This window comes from Orbicella faveolata, unplaced genomic scaffold (genome assembly GCF_042242905.1).
Source record: "Orbicella faveolata isolate gen_17 unplaced genomic scaffold, um_ofav_v1 contig_26, whole genome shotgun sequence".
NCBI classification, from domain to species: domain Eukaryota; kingdom Metazoa; phylum Cnidaria; class Anthozoa; order Scleractinia; family Merulinidae; genus Orbicella; species Orbicella faveolata.
This window is the reverse complement of record NW_028301554.1, coordinates 960001-976750: the sequence shown is the minus strand read 5'-3', so window position 1 is coordinate 976750 and position 16750 is coordinate 960001. Positions and strand designations below refer to the sequence as shown.

The window sequence follows — 16750 nt, the reverse complement described above, 5'->3', positions numbered from 1 at the left end:
TCAACTAACTACAAGTGAATGCCGAAGCTTTCAGTTTTTGATGACGAAAATAAATTTGCTCGCTTCAGCTTCCTTTGTTTGAAAAGCATTAATTGAGCGGTTAGCAGCGGAATAGCTGTATTTCACGTTAATGAGTTTGTGATTAATTAATCGACTAGAATTAACATTTATATAAAAGCAAATAAGCTTTTGTAACATATTTGGAAAAAGGTAATTTTCACTTCTATATTCTTTCTCTATAAAAGAGAATTTTGTATGTTGAACATGTATATATCACAGTTTTTGCAACACGTTACCTTTTGAAGTTCGTTTATTCATCTGATGTTTCTCATCCTTTAAAGCGTGTCATTTCGGCTTCCTTTTTTAACCCGTGAATTGCGTAAGCAAGTTACGCGTTATAGTGGTGGACCAGATTATGCAGATTAGGAGTTGGTTGATCATATGTTAACTTCCCATCGCAATTCCACTGTTTTGCAGGGACATATATTGTTTGACATCCCTATAGGAAAAAGTGTCATACAAATGTCAGTGTTGTACTAAAATGAAACTGTTAGTTCAAAAATAAAACTATTATTTCAAACAAATGGTGGTTAAAACTTCTGGTTAATTTGTCGATCAGCGAAAGACTAGAGTTAATGGCTGCTTGTAACTGACGGTTCATTTGTTTGTCGGGGAAAGTGTTCATCTCAATAGTTCAGGCGTCCGTCATGAAACAGTGACGTAAATGCCGCGCAAGGTTACATTTAAATCAAATTTCGGTGTTACAGCGTTGGTAATTACTGTGGGTCTAAAGAAAAGATCCTTGTGAAATTTTACTGTATAAATAATTGATTTTCAGTTAAAGAAGCCTTGGTTAACGGAATTGCATATGTTGGGCATGGACACACCGTGGGAACCAATAACATACAACAAAGAATAATTGTTTGCCAGACATTTGTTCAAAAAGATAAGAGAAATTGGAAAATGTAGGTGCAAATTAAATCTCTCGGCACGAAATTACATACAAATATCATCCTTACTATATGACTGGTCCTATGAAAACCCATGGAAATTTCCGTTTGAGCCGAATTTCCGTTGAGCCATAATGCTTATGACAGGATCTCACCAACATAAGATTTACACGTGAAAAGAATATCTTTGTTAAATTGCCTGGCTTCACTTGTATATTCAATTGGAATTATTCCGGTTTTTGGAGACCAGTAATACTTGAAGTTAATGTTAATACTTACAAGCAACTTCAAAATACGCTACAATAGTTTACTTATCGTCATGCAGATGTAAATTCTAGTAGATAAATCATAAATTGAATTTATTTAAAACACAACAAATTAGCCGCCAAACTGTCCACACCAACGGTTTCCCATTTTTGGAGCAACACCAAAAACGTTTGAGTTGATCCAGAAAACATGAATTACACCACAATCAACACCACATCAGCCAGTTGTGGTTCAGTCCCATATTTTCCTTTACCGATTGCCGAGAGACTTTCTCCTGAGCTTCGCGCTGTACTCATCTTCAGAATCGCCGCTAACGCTGTAAGCTGTCCTTTCGTCATTTTGCTGAACATCTTGGTGATGGTGGCAGTGAAAACCAAACGTCAACTTCGCACCAAATCTAACGTATCACTTGCCTGTTTAGCCACAACTGACCTTGTTGTCGGACTTGTTGTTCAACCTTTGCAAATCGTTCACCATAGCTTTATGCTCAAAGGTGAGACTGGCATATTTTGCAGCACGCTTGCCGCAATAAGAGTAGCCATTACCACAAGGTGTATCATAACTTCGCTTAATATTTTCGTTTTATTGAGTGCAGAGCGTTATCTGGCTATAAAACACCCTTTCGCATATGAAAACCTTGTTAGTGAAGTTCGTATCATCGTAGCCACTGGTCTGGCGTGGGCTGTAGCGATCGCCATTCCGACTGAAGACTTCTGGCCACCTAATATTCAATATGTGGGAATATTATTAATGGTTACTATGCAGTTAATCTCTATTGCGTTAGTCGGTTATTTGAACGTTTCTATATTCAGGGAGGTCCGCCGCAACGAGAAACAAATTATTGCTAATCAAGTTTCCTTAGAAGCGAAGGAGAAGTTACTCAAGAATAAGAAAGCTTTTTACTGCACAATTATGGTACTACTCGCAATTTTCTTATGTTATTTCCCGGCAAATATCATTGTTGTCATTATGATATCGTTTTTGAAAGACAGCATCGCTCTTAATGTAAAAAATACAATGTATCATCTTCTTACTTTATCGCCCGTACTGAATTCGTTGTTTAATCCACTGATTTACGCTGTTAGAATAAGATATTTCCGCGTAGCTTTCATTCAGTTGTTGTTTAGGAAAACTATCGCACAAGCCGAGCAGCTTGAAAGGAATATTTTTGGACCAAAACAAGTTAGAGTTGTAGCTGCCGCTGGACAGGAGGAAAACAGGGTTAGCCGCTGAGAAGGTGAAGTGGAACAAGGAAATGAAACATTGAACCGATAATGGCAACTTATGGAGACACAGTCGATTCTCTCAGCCATGCTTACTTTACGACGTGGATCAGGTCGTAGATGTTTCAAAAATCTTGAGTAAAAACTGAAGATTGTCTGGTCAAGTGGAAAACTCGTGAAAAAACACAAAACATAAAAAAAACCTACCAGCAGAAATGACTTAGTAAGAAAGAAATTGGACTAGAAATCAAAGATCATTGTGACGTATGAAAAAATTAACTGTATGCAATTGACATCATGTACACAAGCCGCCTTGTGGCGTAAATCGTATCGTATAGAAAACAGATCTATAGTTAAGTCGAAGTGTCAGTTGACGTCGCAAGTTGTAACATAAAATGTAATTTAGACCAAGATCGAAGAGGACGCTATTAAATATTAAACAAGTTACTGTTTTAATCTGACCTTTAAATTGTGTGACACCCTATTTGAGTGTTTGGTAACTGCAAGTGAATATTTGAAATGTCATATATTTGAACTGCGGAGAAAGATATGAAGACATGATTGATCATCGCAGTCGATAAAAACAACTTAAGCAGTTGTGAAATAAAAACTGGTGCAGGTAGAACACTGCACCGGTATCGCGGAGGTCATGGGTTCGAATCCCGTTCAAGCCTGAATATTAAGTAATTTCACAAGCTTACCAAATTATCTAAAGTAAAACAAGACAGTTAAATGAAAGCACGAGATTAAAAGATATTTCACGTTCAGGGTTCTATACCGTACATTAAGAATGCAATATAAAGTTACTCTTAACCTTTTTCATATTGCATCAAAGTTCTCAGAAAAACAAAAATCACAATACGATCTAAAGCCTAGAATCTTAATCGCAATCTGTCAGTAAGCCTCACTCAGAAGTCTTTCATTCCTCGGTAAATCACCACCCAGAAGCGACCTTCCCGGATGTTCTTCACTGTTAAGTCGCTGTTGAACCCTTGTTAAAAAAAAAAAAAACGAACAAACCATGTAAAGGAAAATTATTCTTGTCGATAACTGTAAGTCAGTCTAAAATATACAGTCTTTATCGCCAACTCGCATTAACCGCCCTTCCCGGGAAAAAAAAGCTGAAGGCTTCAGCATTGACTTATAGTTACTAAATTAACTCTCGTCCGAGAAAATGTGAATTAGCTTATTGGATAGAATTGTTAACAGACAATTTACTCGTAAAATATAGGTGCAAATTGATTTGCAAAGGTTGATCAACAAGTCCCACAACAAGGTCAGTTGTGGCTAAACAGGCGAGTGATACGTTAGATTTGGTACAAAGTTGACGGTTGGTTTTCATTGCCACCATCACCAAGATGTTCAGCAAAATGACGAAAGGACTGCTTATAGCGTTCACGGCGATTCTGAAAAATGATGAATACAGCGCGAAGCTCGGGAGAAAGTCTCTCGGGAACCGATAAAGGAAAATATGGGACTGAACCACAACTGTCTGATCTGGTATTGATTGTGGTGTAATTCATGCTTCCTGGATTAACTCAAACGATTTCCGTTCCTCATGTTGCTCAAAAATGAAAAGCTGTTCGTCTAGACAATTTGACAGCTAATTGATTTGTGTTTCAAATAAATTCAATTTATGATTATCTTATCGACTAGCATTTGCATCTGCATGACAGTATTGTAAGTAAGCTATTGTATCATATTTTATAGTTAGTTGTTAGTATTAACGTAACTTCAAGTATTATTGGTTTCCATAAAGATGAATTCCACTTGAATATACAGCTGCAGCAAAGCAATTTAAGAAGATGCTACGAGTAAATCGTATATTGAGATTTCTGTCGCAAGCGCTTAGGTCCAAGGGAAATTTGGATTAAGCTCTAGTTTAGGCTCGAAAAGCATTCAGATTCTTTCAGACGAGAGTATATTAACGAGTAACAAGTAAATGCTGCAGCCTTCATATTTTGTTGACGAAAGTTAATTTGGTCGCTTCAGCATCATTTGTTTGAATAAAATTAGGCGGTTAGCAGCGGACCAGTTGTGTTTCACGTTAATGAGTTTGTGATTAATTAATTTATCGACTAAAATTAACGTTTAATTAAAAGCAAATAAACTTTTTTGTTGTATGACTGAACTGGTCGGCGAGGAGGAAAAGGACAATTCTGATTAGCTTCCTTAACGGTCTGAATTTTGCAATACGGACCGCTAAGATGGACCGCTCACGAATCAATTTCGGCGAATTGCTTTTTAAATTCATTTCGCAAAATAGACAGTTTTTGATTAACCAGAAATCGGTTTACCTTCATGTACGTTTTGAGGACAATTTTAGGTAAATGTTCACAAGAGCGACCCGAGAAACGTTTATTGAACTCGCTTGTGGAGATCTATTTGTCTCCTTTTTATTTTTGTCAATTTTATCGAGCGCGCCTGCGATTCGGTCCATAAACTTGCCAAAAAAGAAAAAAAAGATCTTTACCTCTTTTAAAAATCAGGAATTGCTCTCGAATATACCGCTGAAATCCAGCAATTTAACAAAGATGCTTTTATCGAGTAAATTGTACGTTACTAATCCTATCCAAAAAGCTAAACCGCAACGACGGGATTTGGACCGAGTAAAAACAGATGACTTACAGTTTACGCACGAAACACATTTCTTCATATTCTCTCGCACGAGGGTTAGTTTACTAACTACAAGTCAATGCTGAAGCCTTTCCTTTTTTTTCCCGGAAAAGGAATTAATCAAAGTTGGCGATAAAGGTTGTAGAGTTTGGACGGATTTACAATTACCAAATAAAGAATCATTTTCCTTTTGTTGTTTTGCCCTGTTTTTAACGAGGGTTAAACAGCAATTAAAGGAAGGCTTCCGTGTTAATAGCCATTCTGGATGGGGATATCCAGGGGGGACACTTCTGAGTGGGGCTTATTTCCAGATTATGATGAAAATTAACGTGTTTAGAATTTAATGATGCCTTCGATCTTCTTTTACGTTACAACTCGCGACGTTAACTGACAATTTGACTTAGAACTTTCAGAAATTGTTAGATCTGTTCCCCATTCTTTCCGCTTTACTCTTGTGCACATGATTTCAATTTACTTACAGCTAATTACGTCATTCATCAAGTCGATCTTTGATTTCTAGTCGTATCTCATTCTGACAAGGTCATAGTAACTGGTATATGATTTTTGTATTTTTTTGTCTGAGTTTTCACATGGTCAGATAATCTTCAAAAAAGAGTTTTTACCCAAAATTTTTGTAACGTCTACGACATGAAATACGCCGATAACTGAGAATGACTGTGAAGTCGGCTTTACTGAACAGTTTCTTCATATTTCACTTCTGACTGTGTCTCCATAAGTTTCCATTATCGGTTCAATGTCTCATTTCCTTGTTCCACTTCACCCTCTCAGCTAACCCGGTTTTCTCCTTGTTCAATAGTGGCTACAGCTTGAATTTGTTTGGGTCCAAAAGCATTCCTTTCCAGCTGCTCGGCTTGTGCAAAAGTTTTCTTCGACAACAACTGAATGAAAGCCACGCGGAAAGATCTTATTCTAACAGCGTAAATCAGTGGATTAAACAACGAGTTCAGTACGGGCAATAAAGTAATAAAATGAAACATGATATGTTTTACATTAATAGTGATGCTGTCACGGTCTTTCGTAATGGATATCAAAATCACAATAATGATATTTGCCGGGAAATAACACAGGAAAATTGTGAGCAGAACAATAATTGTGCAGTAAAAAGCTTTCTTATTCTTGAGTAACTTCTCCTTCACTTCTACAGAAACTTGATTAGCAATAATTTGTTTTTCGTTGCGGCGGATCTCCCTGTATACAGAAATGTTAAAATAAACGAGTAACGCAAGAAAGATAAACTGCGTAACAAGAACTGCAAATTTTGAGACATTTCTTATGTTCGCTGGCCAGAAGTCTTCCATCGGAGGGGTGATCGCGGCAACCCACACCAGACCAGAGGCTACGATGATACGACCTCCAGTAACAAGGTTTTCGTATGCGAAAGAGTGTTTTATAGCCAGATAACGTTCTGCACTCAATACAACGAAATGATTAAGCGACGCTATGACACACCTTAAGGTAATAGCAACTGTTATTTTGTCCACCCTGCTGCAAATTATGTCAGTCTCACCTTTGAGCATAAAGCTATGGTAAATGATTTGCAAAGGTTGAACAACAAGTCCCACAACAAGGTCAGTTGTGGCTAAACAGGCAAGTGATACGTTAGATTTGGTGCGAAGTCGACGATTGGTTTTCACTGCCACCATCACCAAGATGTTCAGCAAAATGACAAAAGGACAGCTTACAGCGTTAATGGCGATTCTGAAGATGAACACAGCGCGAAGCTCGGGAGAAAGTCTCTCGGCAATCGGCAGAGAAAGATATGGGACTGAACCACAACTGGCTGATGTGGTGTTGATTGTGGTGTAATTCATGTTTTCTGGATTAATTCAAAACGTTTTTCGCTTGCTCTAGTTGCTCCAAAAATGAGAAGCTGTTCGTTTGGACAGTTTGAGAGCTCATTTGTTTGTGTTTCAAATAAATTCAATTTATGATTATTTTATCGACTAGCATTTGCACCTGCATGCTATTGTATCACATTTTGAAGTTGTTTGTAAGTATTAACGTTAACTTTAAGTATTATTGGTCTCCAAAAACCGGAATTCCATTTGAATATACAGTTGAAGCCCAGCATTTTATCAAAGATGCTTTTCACAAGTAAATCGTATGTTGAGAATTCTGTCGTAAACGCTAAGGCCCAACGGAAATTTGGATTTAGCTACAGTTTAGGCACAAAAATCATTTCTCCAGATTTTATCGGACGAGAGTTTATTAACTAATCACAATTTAGATTTTGATGACGAAAGTTAATTTGGTCGCTTAATTCAACTTCCTTTGTTTGAAGAAAATATGGCGGTTAGCGGCGGACCAGCTGGGTATCACGTTAATGTGTTTGTGATTAATTTATCGACTAAAATTAACATTTATATCAAAGCAAATAAGCTTTAGTATCATATTTTGAAAATAAATAAGGTAATTTTCATTTCTATATTTTGTCTCCATAAACGGAAAAGTGGTATGTCGAGCATGTATATATCACTGTTTTCGCCATGCCTAACTTTTTGACGTTGGTATATTTATCTGATAGTTCTCATCTTTTAACGCCTGTGATTTCCCCTTCTCTTTTTAACCCGTGAATTGCGCAAGCACGTTACGAGTTGTGGCGGTGGATCAGATTATGAAATTAGGATTGGTCGATCATCTGTTAACTTCCTATCGCGGTTCCACTGTTTTGCAGGGACACATATTTTTTGGCATGTCTTTAGGACAACGTGTAACACATTTGCGAGTGTTGTGTTAAAAGTGGAACTTTTAGTTCAAATAATTGAAATTATTAAATGTTGTTAAAACTTCTGGCTAATTTTTTGAACTGGGACAGTATTAATGGCAGCTTGATCTCCAACGTCCTCAGATCTAACACGGTGCTTACCTATTGAAGGCTTTCTTGGACGGTTAAGTTTTATTGCTGGGTTTGCCGAGCCAAACTCCTGAAGAGTGATTCATTTTACTGCGTACAGTTCCGAAATTGTTTAATTGTAATTCATGTTTTCTGGATTAACTCAAACGTTTTTCGTTCCTCGTGTTGCTCCACGAAATAAAAAGCTGTTCTTGTACAGTTTGACAGCTAGTTTGCTAGTGTTTCAACTTAACAAAATTAATGATTACTTTATGTATTAGAATCTGCACCTGTATAACGATATTTAAGCGTGCCTATTGTTACACATTTTGAAGTTTATGGTAAGAAATACCGTACATTAAAGTTAACTTCCAATATTATTTGCTTAAAAAACCGCAATTCCATTTAAATGTATAACTGCAGAGGTCAATTGTTTGCAAATTTTTTGTCGGGCAACGAAGACGAAGCAGTCATGGAAAATGAAATTCAAGATGAAATTATATTTTGTTATTGCTGTGAGTTTGTCCATGAAAAGAAAAATTTCGAGAATTCCTGATTATTTTGATGTGATGTTCTTACAGCTACACCCATCAATTTAGGAATAAATCGTAAGTTAAGAATCCCGATTGATTGATTGATTGTGGTGTAATTCATGTTTTTGTGGATCAACTCAACTTTTTTTTTTTCGCTTGGTCTTGTTACACCGCGAATAAGAAGCATTTCGTGTGGACAGTTTGACAGCTAATTTATTTATGTTTTAACTTAATACAATTTATGAATTTTTTCTATCGACTAGAAAGGGTATCTAATGATGCCATTGAAATTAAAAGTGCTCGCAAAATTTGGCCTTTGCTCGAATTGCTCGCAAAAATTAGATAAGTGCTCACTTGCATGTGCTCGCAAAATTTTTACAACTGCTCGCATGCTTGGATTATCGTTAAAATTTTCTGTCGTATAGAGGAAGCATAATTTGCATCTTGGGAACAAAAATTGACGCTGGAAACAATTTTTTTCCCGTATGGCAAAAATGAGAGACGTTGGGGAAACATGCACGCTCTGTGACTGTTTCTGGAAACATGCTCAACGACTCCTTTTATTGAAACTTACGCGGGTAAGAATTCTTCGCGAAAGGCACCCGCAAAGATAGAAAGTAATCCAGAATCATGATGACATGAAGAATATTACTATCACCATTCGACCTTTAGAGCTTCTCACAGCTGTATGGCTGCAATTGGCTAGATCCTGGAAACCTTCAAATGAAGCTTTATAGCGCTGAATCTTTTTGAGGTTAGTGGAAAACCAGTTTGTCGATGACCATCGAAACCGAAACTCGACATGAACTCTCGTGATTAATGAAACCATTCGCTCGACACGGCGAATCAAATTTGGCTCGGATCGAGTTCGAGCGAATTTGATTAATAGAGGCGAACAGACAAAGGATTTGTTGCCATGCTCCACAGCGCGCCACTCGTTCTTTCATCCAATTTCGCGCAATGCATATACAGCGAAGCCTCTGGTTGTAATATTAACTATTTAAACTTTTTTAACCAGGCAATATATGGTTGGTGATCAGGTTAACCGCATTAAATTATTCTGTCAAATGCTAAACGGCTAATACACCACAAACACCCACAAATTGTGCAGCAATTACAGATTTGTAATCTGATTTATCAACAATGGTAGAATCCCATCTCTTCAACTGGTGAAAAAGAAAATGGTGTTAAACATCGGCCATCTTAGTGGAATATGGCCGCCATCTTTAAACAAATCAACAAATTATTATTTTTTTAAATTCAATTTTTATATTTTAATATTTTCTTAATTTTACTAAATCTTAGGTGAATACATTTTATTTTATATTTTAGTCTCCCCAATTAGTAGAGCACTTGCGCTCAGCTATTGAGACTGAGACTTAAATAAAGTTGTCATTCATTCATTCATTCATTCAGATTAGCACAAGCACCATGACGCCACCGGAAATTAGAACCCCATGTACTGCTGTGTATTTCAGACTCCTATAAATCTCGTAATGTAGACTAACATGGTCGTTTTTTGGACTTTATCCTCTTTTCGACAGGTGAAAGAGATAGGATTCTAATATTGAGAGATAAAGTTCCAGGCGACAGTAGACTATTTTGATGTAAAGACAAAAACTAGCAAGGTACTAAGAAAAAACGTTATTAAACCTGAGATGTTGGAAATCGTTCCATGATGACGGTTATATTAGACTGACATGGCCAATGTTTAACATCACCCTCTTTTCTACCCGTTAAGAAAATGGGATTCCAACATCGAGAGATAAAAATTTAGGTGAAAATTTTATATCTTAATATTCAAACAAAAACTACCAAGCTATTACATAAAAGGTTATTGGCCCAAAAGATTTAAACTTCGTTTAAAGATGGCGGCCATATTCCACTAAGATGGCCGATGTTTGACAACATTTTTTTTTTTCATCAGTTGAAGAGATGGGATTCTACCATCGAGAGATAAAGTTTTAGGTCACAGTTTTATATCTTGATTTCCACACAAAAACTACCACGCTACTACATAAAAAGTTATGCGACCAGAAAAGTTGCACTTCGTTTCAAGATGGTGGCCATATTCCACTAAGATGGCCGATGTTTGACATCATTCTCTTTTTCACCCGTTGAAGAGATGGGATTCTGCCGTCGAGCGATGAAGTTTTCGGTGACAGTTTATATCTTGATATCCACACAAAAACTACCAAGCTATTATTTAAAAAGTTATTTGACCAGAAAAGTTGCATCCCGTTTCAAGATGGCGGCCATATTACACTAACATGACTGTTCTTTGACATCATCCTCTTTTTAACCCCTGAAAAAAATGGGATTCTTCTACCGAGAGATGAAGTTCCAGGTGAGGGTAGACTGCTTTGATATAGAGAGAAAGAGTAGCAGGCTGTTAAGAAAAACGTCATTAGACCTCTGATGACGGACTTCGTTGCAAAATGGCGGCTATATTACACTAACATGGCCGATGTTTGAGATCATTCCCCTTTTTACCCACTGAATAAATCGGATTCTCCCATCGAGAGATGAAGTTTTAGGTGACAGTTTCATATCTTGATATCCACACAAAAACTACTAGGCTGCTAGATAAAAAGTTATGAGACCTCAAAACTGTTCCTTTGGTTCAAGATAGCGGCCATTTTACACTAATATAGCCGATGTTTGACATCATTCTTTTTTTCACCCACTGAAGAGATGGGATTCTACCATCGAGAGACGAAGTTTTAGGTGACAGTTTTATATCTTGATATCCACACAGAAACTACCATGCCACTACATAAAAAGTTATTAGACCAGAAAAGTTGGACTTTCTTTCAAGATGGACATGGACTAACATGGCTGTTGTTTGACGTCATCCTCCCTTAAAGTGATTGGATTTTAATATCGAGAGATGAAGTTCCAGGTGAGAGTAGACTGTCTTGATATAGAGTGAGAGAGTGGCAGGCTGCTAAGAAAAACGTCATTAGATCTGAGATGATGGACTTCCATATTTGACTGATATGGCTGTTGTTTGACATCATCCTCTTTTCCACCCTTTGAAGATATGGAATTTTAACATCGAGAGATGAAGTTTTAAGTAACAGTGTTATATCTTGGTCTTCACACAAAAACCGCCAAGTTATTGCATAAAAAGTTAATAGACCAGTAAACTTACAGTTCGTTTCAAGATGGCGGCCATATATGACTAACATAGTGACTACTTTTATCTACCAGTGTGACCCGTTTCTCGAAGTGTGACGCATTTTTCCAAATGTCACCCACCTTTCTAAGTGTGACCCGTTTTTCCACGTGTGATTCATTTTTTCAAGTGTGACTTATTGTGTTTCTGCGTAAAGTGTCTCGTTGGGGTTTGGATTTTTGCACAGGGTTATTAATATACAATGTTAATTTACTCATTAAAAGGATTTCAGTTGTATGTTCAAGAGGAATTCCTCATTAAAGAGGCCAACTTGATGATGCTGTGGAAACACTCGCCTACGGCTCGTGTTCCCACAGCATTTCTCGTTCTCCCAAACTTCCACTCGTGTTTCTAAAACTCCATAGAAACACGGTACGTGTTTTCTGTTTCTTAAATAATAGATATTTAAATTCATTCCGTGTTGTTAGAGATTCAAGTTTGCAGCTACATTTTCCAAATTTCCGTTCTGCGTTAGCTTTTTGGACAAATTTCTTGCACAAATATACTCTAATTGACAGTAAACTTTCACAAAGATCTTTTCTCTAGACTTCATACTTAGAGCAGAAATGAAACTGTTTACCAACGCTGTAAGACAATCTTGACAGATATAAGCCGACCTTTCCTTAACTTGAACTCAAGGAAGTACGTCCGAAAGATTGAGATCCATACTTTCTCCGACCAATAAATGAACCGACATTTACAAGCTGCCATTAACACTTGCCCTGATCAACAAATTAACCAGAAGTTTTAACAACCATTTAATCTGAGTTAATCATTTGAACTAACAGTTTCATTTTTTAGCATGTAACACTTAGATTCACGTAACACGTTGTCCTAGAGATGTCAAACAATATATGTCCCCGAAAAACAGTAAAATTGCGATGGGAAGTTGACAGATTATAGACCAACCCCTAATTTACATAACCTGATCCACCACTTCAACCCGTAATTTGCTTGCGCAAGTACGGGTTAAAAATGGAAGCCGAAATCACACCCCTTATAAAAGGATGAGAAATATCACAGTGAAATACGCACATCACATGGTAAGCCGTTGAAAAAAACAGTGATATATACATGTTCAACTTAAGTTACCAAACTTCCGTTTATGGAGGCGAAATGTAGAAGTGAAAATTTATTTTTTTGGCTAAATATGATACAAAAGCTTATTTGCTTTGAGTAAGTGTTAATTTTGGTCGATAAATTAATCACAAACTCATTAACGTGGAACACAACTGGTCCACAGCTAACCGCCTAATTTTCTTCAAACAAAGGAAACTGAATTTAGCGACCAAAATAACTTTCGTCATCAAAATGTAAAAGCTTCAGCATTCACTTGTGGTTAGTTAGTAAACTCTCGTCCGACAAAATCTGGAAAAATGCTTTTTGTTTCTAAACAATAGCTAAATCCAAATTTCCGCTGGGCCTCAGCGCTTACGGCAGAATTCTCAATATACGATCAACTTGTGAAAAGCATCTTTGTTAATTGCTTGGTCTCAGCTGTATATTCAAGTGGGATTCCGGTTTTTGGGGACCAACAATACCTCAAGTTAATGTTAATACTTAACAACCAACTTCAAAATATGATACCACAGCTTACTTACTGCCATCCAGATGTAAATTCTAGTCGATAAAATAATCGTAAATTGAATTTATTTGAAACACAAACAAATGAGCTCTCAAACTGTCCACATACACGAACAGCTTCTCCCCATTGTTGGAGCAACTCGAGGAAGCGAAAAACGTTTTGAATTAATCCAGAAAACATGAATAACACCACAATCAACACCACATCAGCCAGTTGTGGTTCAGTCCCATATCTTCCTCTGGCGATTGCCGAGAGACTTTCTCCTGAGCTTCGCGCTGTACTCATCTTCAGAATCGCCGCTAACGCTGTAAGCTGTCCTTTCGTCATTTTGCTGAACATCTTGGTAATGGTGGCAGTGAAAACCAATCGTCGACTTCGCACCAAATCCAACGTATCACTCGCTTGTTTAGCCACAACTGACCTCATTGTTGGACTTGTTGTTCAACCTTTGCAAATCGTTCGGCATAGCTTTATGCTCAAAGGTGAGACTGGCATACTTTGCAGCACGCTAGCCAAGATAACGGTGGCTATTAACTTAAGGTGTCTCATAGCGTCGCTTGATCATTTCGTTGTATTGAGCTCAGAGCGTTATCTCGCTATAAAACACCCTTTTGCATACGAAAACCTTGTTACTGAAGGTCGTCTCATCGCAGCCTCTGGTGTGGTGTGGGCTGCCGTGATCATCCCTCCGGTGGAAGACTTCTGGCCGGCAAACATAAGAAATGTCACAAAATTTGTAGTTATTGTTATGCAGTTTATTTTTCTTGCGTTAGTCGTTTATTTGAACGTTTCTGTATACAGGGAGATCCGCCGCAACGAAAAGCAAATTATTGCTAATCAAGTTTCCTTAGAGGTAAAGCAGAAATTACTTAAGAATAAAAAAGCTTTTCACCGTACAATTACTGCACTGCTCACAATTTTCCTGTGTTATTTCCCGGCAATTATCATTATTGTCATTTTGATATCCTTTATGAAAAACAGCATCACTATTAATGTAAAACAAATCATGTTTCATCTTCTTTCTTTATTTCCCGTACTGAACTCGTTGTTTAATCCACTGATTTACGCCGTTAGAATAAGATCTTTCCGCGTGGCTTTCATTCAGTTGTTGTCGAAGAAAACTTTTGTACAAGCCGAGCAGCTTGAAAGGAATATTTTTGGACCAAGACAAATTCAAGCTGTAGCCACTACTGAACAGGGAGAAAACAGGGTTTGCCGAGAGGGTGAAGTGGAACAAGGAAATGAGACATTGCACCGATAATGGGAATTGATGGAGACATGTGAAGAAATGGAGCAGTAAAGTAGACTCTTAACTTTTAAAAACCCTGAACGAGAAAGAAGGAGACATTGAATGCTAGCAACTGCGTTCAGGGGAACAGTTGAAAGAAAAATATGAAGAAACGGGTTAGTAAAGTCTTTCTTTCTTCACAGCGTACGTCAGGCCGTTAGTATAGACGTTTCAAAAATCTTGATTAAAAACTATTTTGTGAGAATTATCTGATCATGGGGAAAACTCAGTCAAAAATACAAAACATACCGGCCGATATGACCTAGGACTAGAAATAAAAGATCAACTTAATGTATGACAAAATTAACTGTATGTAAATTGGAATCATGTATGTACAAGCGTAAGTCGGGACGAATGGAGTACAGATCTAACAATTTCTGACAGTCAAATTGTCAGTTAACGTCGCTAGTTGTAACATAAAATGTAATTTAAAGCAAGATCGACATCATTAAATTTTGAACACGTTAATTGCAATCTCAGTTTTAAATTGTGTGACACCCTCTTTGAGTGTTTGGTAACTTTCACAAGCTTACCAGTTGTCTAAAGTAAAACAAGACAATTTTAAGTGTAAAGCAACCAGAGACAGGAGGAGCGCAGCGACAAACAAAACAAATTAAATTAAAAACAATTAAATGGAAGCGTGTAGAGATTTCAAGATTAAAAGCGCCAGATTAAAAGAACATTACACGTTCAGGATCCTATACCGTTTATTAAAAATACAATGTAAAGTTATTCTTAATCTTCTTAAAGTTACATTAAAGTTCTCCAAAAAAAAAAAACAAACAAAAAAATCACTAGACGATCTAAAATCTAGAATCTTGATCGCAATCTGTCAATAAGCCCTACTCAAAAATCTCCCCCCGGAAATCTCCACCCAGAAGTCAATTACCCGGAAACCCTCCTTTAGCCCTATAATCCTCGTTAAAAACAGGACAAAATATGAAAAGGAAAAGATTCCTTTTTGACAACTCTAAATTAGTCTAAAATCTTCAATCTTTATCAACAACGCAACTTTTATTAACCACAGTTCCCGGAAAAAACTGAAGGTTTCAGCGTTGACTTGTAGTTAGCAAATTAACGGCTCGTGCGAGAGAATTTGAAGAAATGTGTTTCGTGCGTAAACTGCAAGTCATCTGCTTTCATTAACCCCAAATCTTCGTTGGGGTTTAGCTTTTTGGATTGGATTATTAACTTACAATTTTGCAATGACCTATCTTACCCCACCACGCACGCCCCACTCTATTTAAAACCAACACAATATATAATGAATGATATTTGTTTAAAGCAATTCAGTGTTGTAATAGATTGAATTTGCAACTAAATTGTCCAAATTTCCGTTATGCAGTTGCATTATAAGTTGTCCTAAAGATGTCAAACGATATATGGTCGTACAACAATACGTGGAATCGCGATAGGAAAGTAACAGATGATCAACAACCTTATCTTTACCAACCCCTAATTTGCATAACATGATCCACCACTATAGCGCCTTACTTGCTTACGCAATTCACGGGTTGAAAAGAGAAGCCGAAATCACCCGCGCTAATTAAAGGATGAGAAATATCAGAGAAATGCGCGCATCACATGGTAAAGCGTTGTAAAAGTAGAGATTATCTCAACCTAGAAATACTTATGTCCAGCATATACCGAATTCCGTGTATGGGACAGAATATAGTAATAAAAATTACCCTTTTGCGAGATAAGATCGGGAAACCAATAGTAGTATCTTTTTCAGTTTACAACCACGAGTTAAGTTATTCTATTTTGGGCATTGGCGATTCTTTTACACCGGTGTCTGTGTGTAACCTCTTCATCACTAGCGTCCATTCGGTAGACAAGTGATTCGTTATTTTGGCCTTTTGTGTTTACCTTCCATAAGTAAAGTTTCCCTTTTCGTATATTGGTTTGCACAGAAGGTAGCCAGCTGAACAAGTTTACTTAATGAAGGTTTATTGGTTCTATTCAAGTACTATTAATCTTCCTGGCTGGCACTACTCAAACATTGCCACCGCAATTTTGGGAATAAGTGGAAATTTAAATTAAGTATCTTGTTTTCGAGTCCCTGAGTTTGCTCCATCTTAATTTCAAGATGTGAATGTTAATTTTAATTCTCTATTTTTAATTTTAGAGGCTTCGTTGTGTTGATTGGAATTCCAGGCGCTCTCTTGACTGGACTGCTTTTCGTTCATATTGTATGTTGTGAGATGCATTGTTTGTGTTGTAGACCCTTTAGCTTGGTGCATAGACGATGATAAT

At 37.1% G+C, this 16750-nt stretch overlaps 3 protein-coding genes across 3 annotated transcripts; 2 read left to right on the top strand and 1 right to left on the bottom strand.

The window, feature by feature from the left end:
- Positions 1 to 1406: 1406 nt before the first annotated feature.
- Positions 1407 to 2914, top strand: LOC149107535 (histamine H2 receptor-like). The gene has a single exon (XM_089295895.1). It carries the CDS (start codon positions 1407 to 1409, stop codon positions 2448 to 2450), a length of 1044 nt encoding a protein of 347 aa, XP_089152021.1. The 3' UTR covers positions 2451 to 2914.
- Positions 2915 to 5617: 2703 nt separating this feature from the next.
- On the bottom strand, positions 5618 to 6983 carry LOC110068801 (beta-1 adrenergic receptor-like). The gene has a single exon (XM_020776210.2). It carries the CDS (start codon positions 6886 to 6888, stop codon positions 5842 to 5844), a length of 1047 nt encoding a protein of 348 aa, XP_020631869.2. The 5' UTR covers positions 6889 to 6983; the 3' UTR covers positions 5618 to 5841.
- Positions 6984 to 13329: 6346 nt separating this feature from the next.
- LOC110068864 (beta-1 adrenergic receptor-like) lies at positions 13330 to 14962 on the top strand. The gene has a single exon (XM_020776276.2). The coding sequence runs from the start codon at positions 13385 to 13387 to the stop codon at positions 14465 to 14467; it is 1083 nt and encodes a 360-aa protein (XP_020631935.2). The 5' UTR covers positions 13330 to 13384; the 3' UTR covers positions 14468 to 14962.
- Positions 14963 to 16750: the final 1788 nt, after the last annotated feature.

Excerpts from the sequence above, each read along its gene's own strand:
- LOC149107535 (XM_089295895.1), top strand. The coding sequence starts at position 1,407 with ATGAATTACACCACAATCAACACCACATCAGCCAGTTGTGGTTCAGTC.
- LOC110068801 (XM_020776210.2), bottom strand. The coding sequence starts at position 6,888 with ATGAATTACACCACAATCAACACCACATCAGCCAGTTGTGGTTCAGTC.
- LOC110068864 (XM_020776276.2), top strand. The coding sequence starts at position 13,385 with ATGAATAACACCACAATCAACACCACATCAGCCAGTTGTGGTTCAGTC.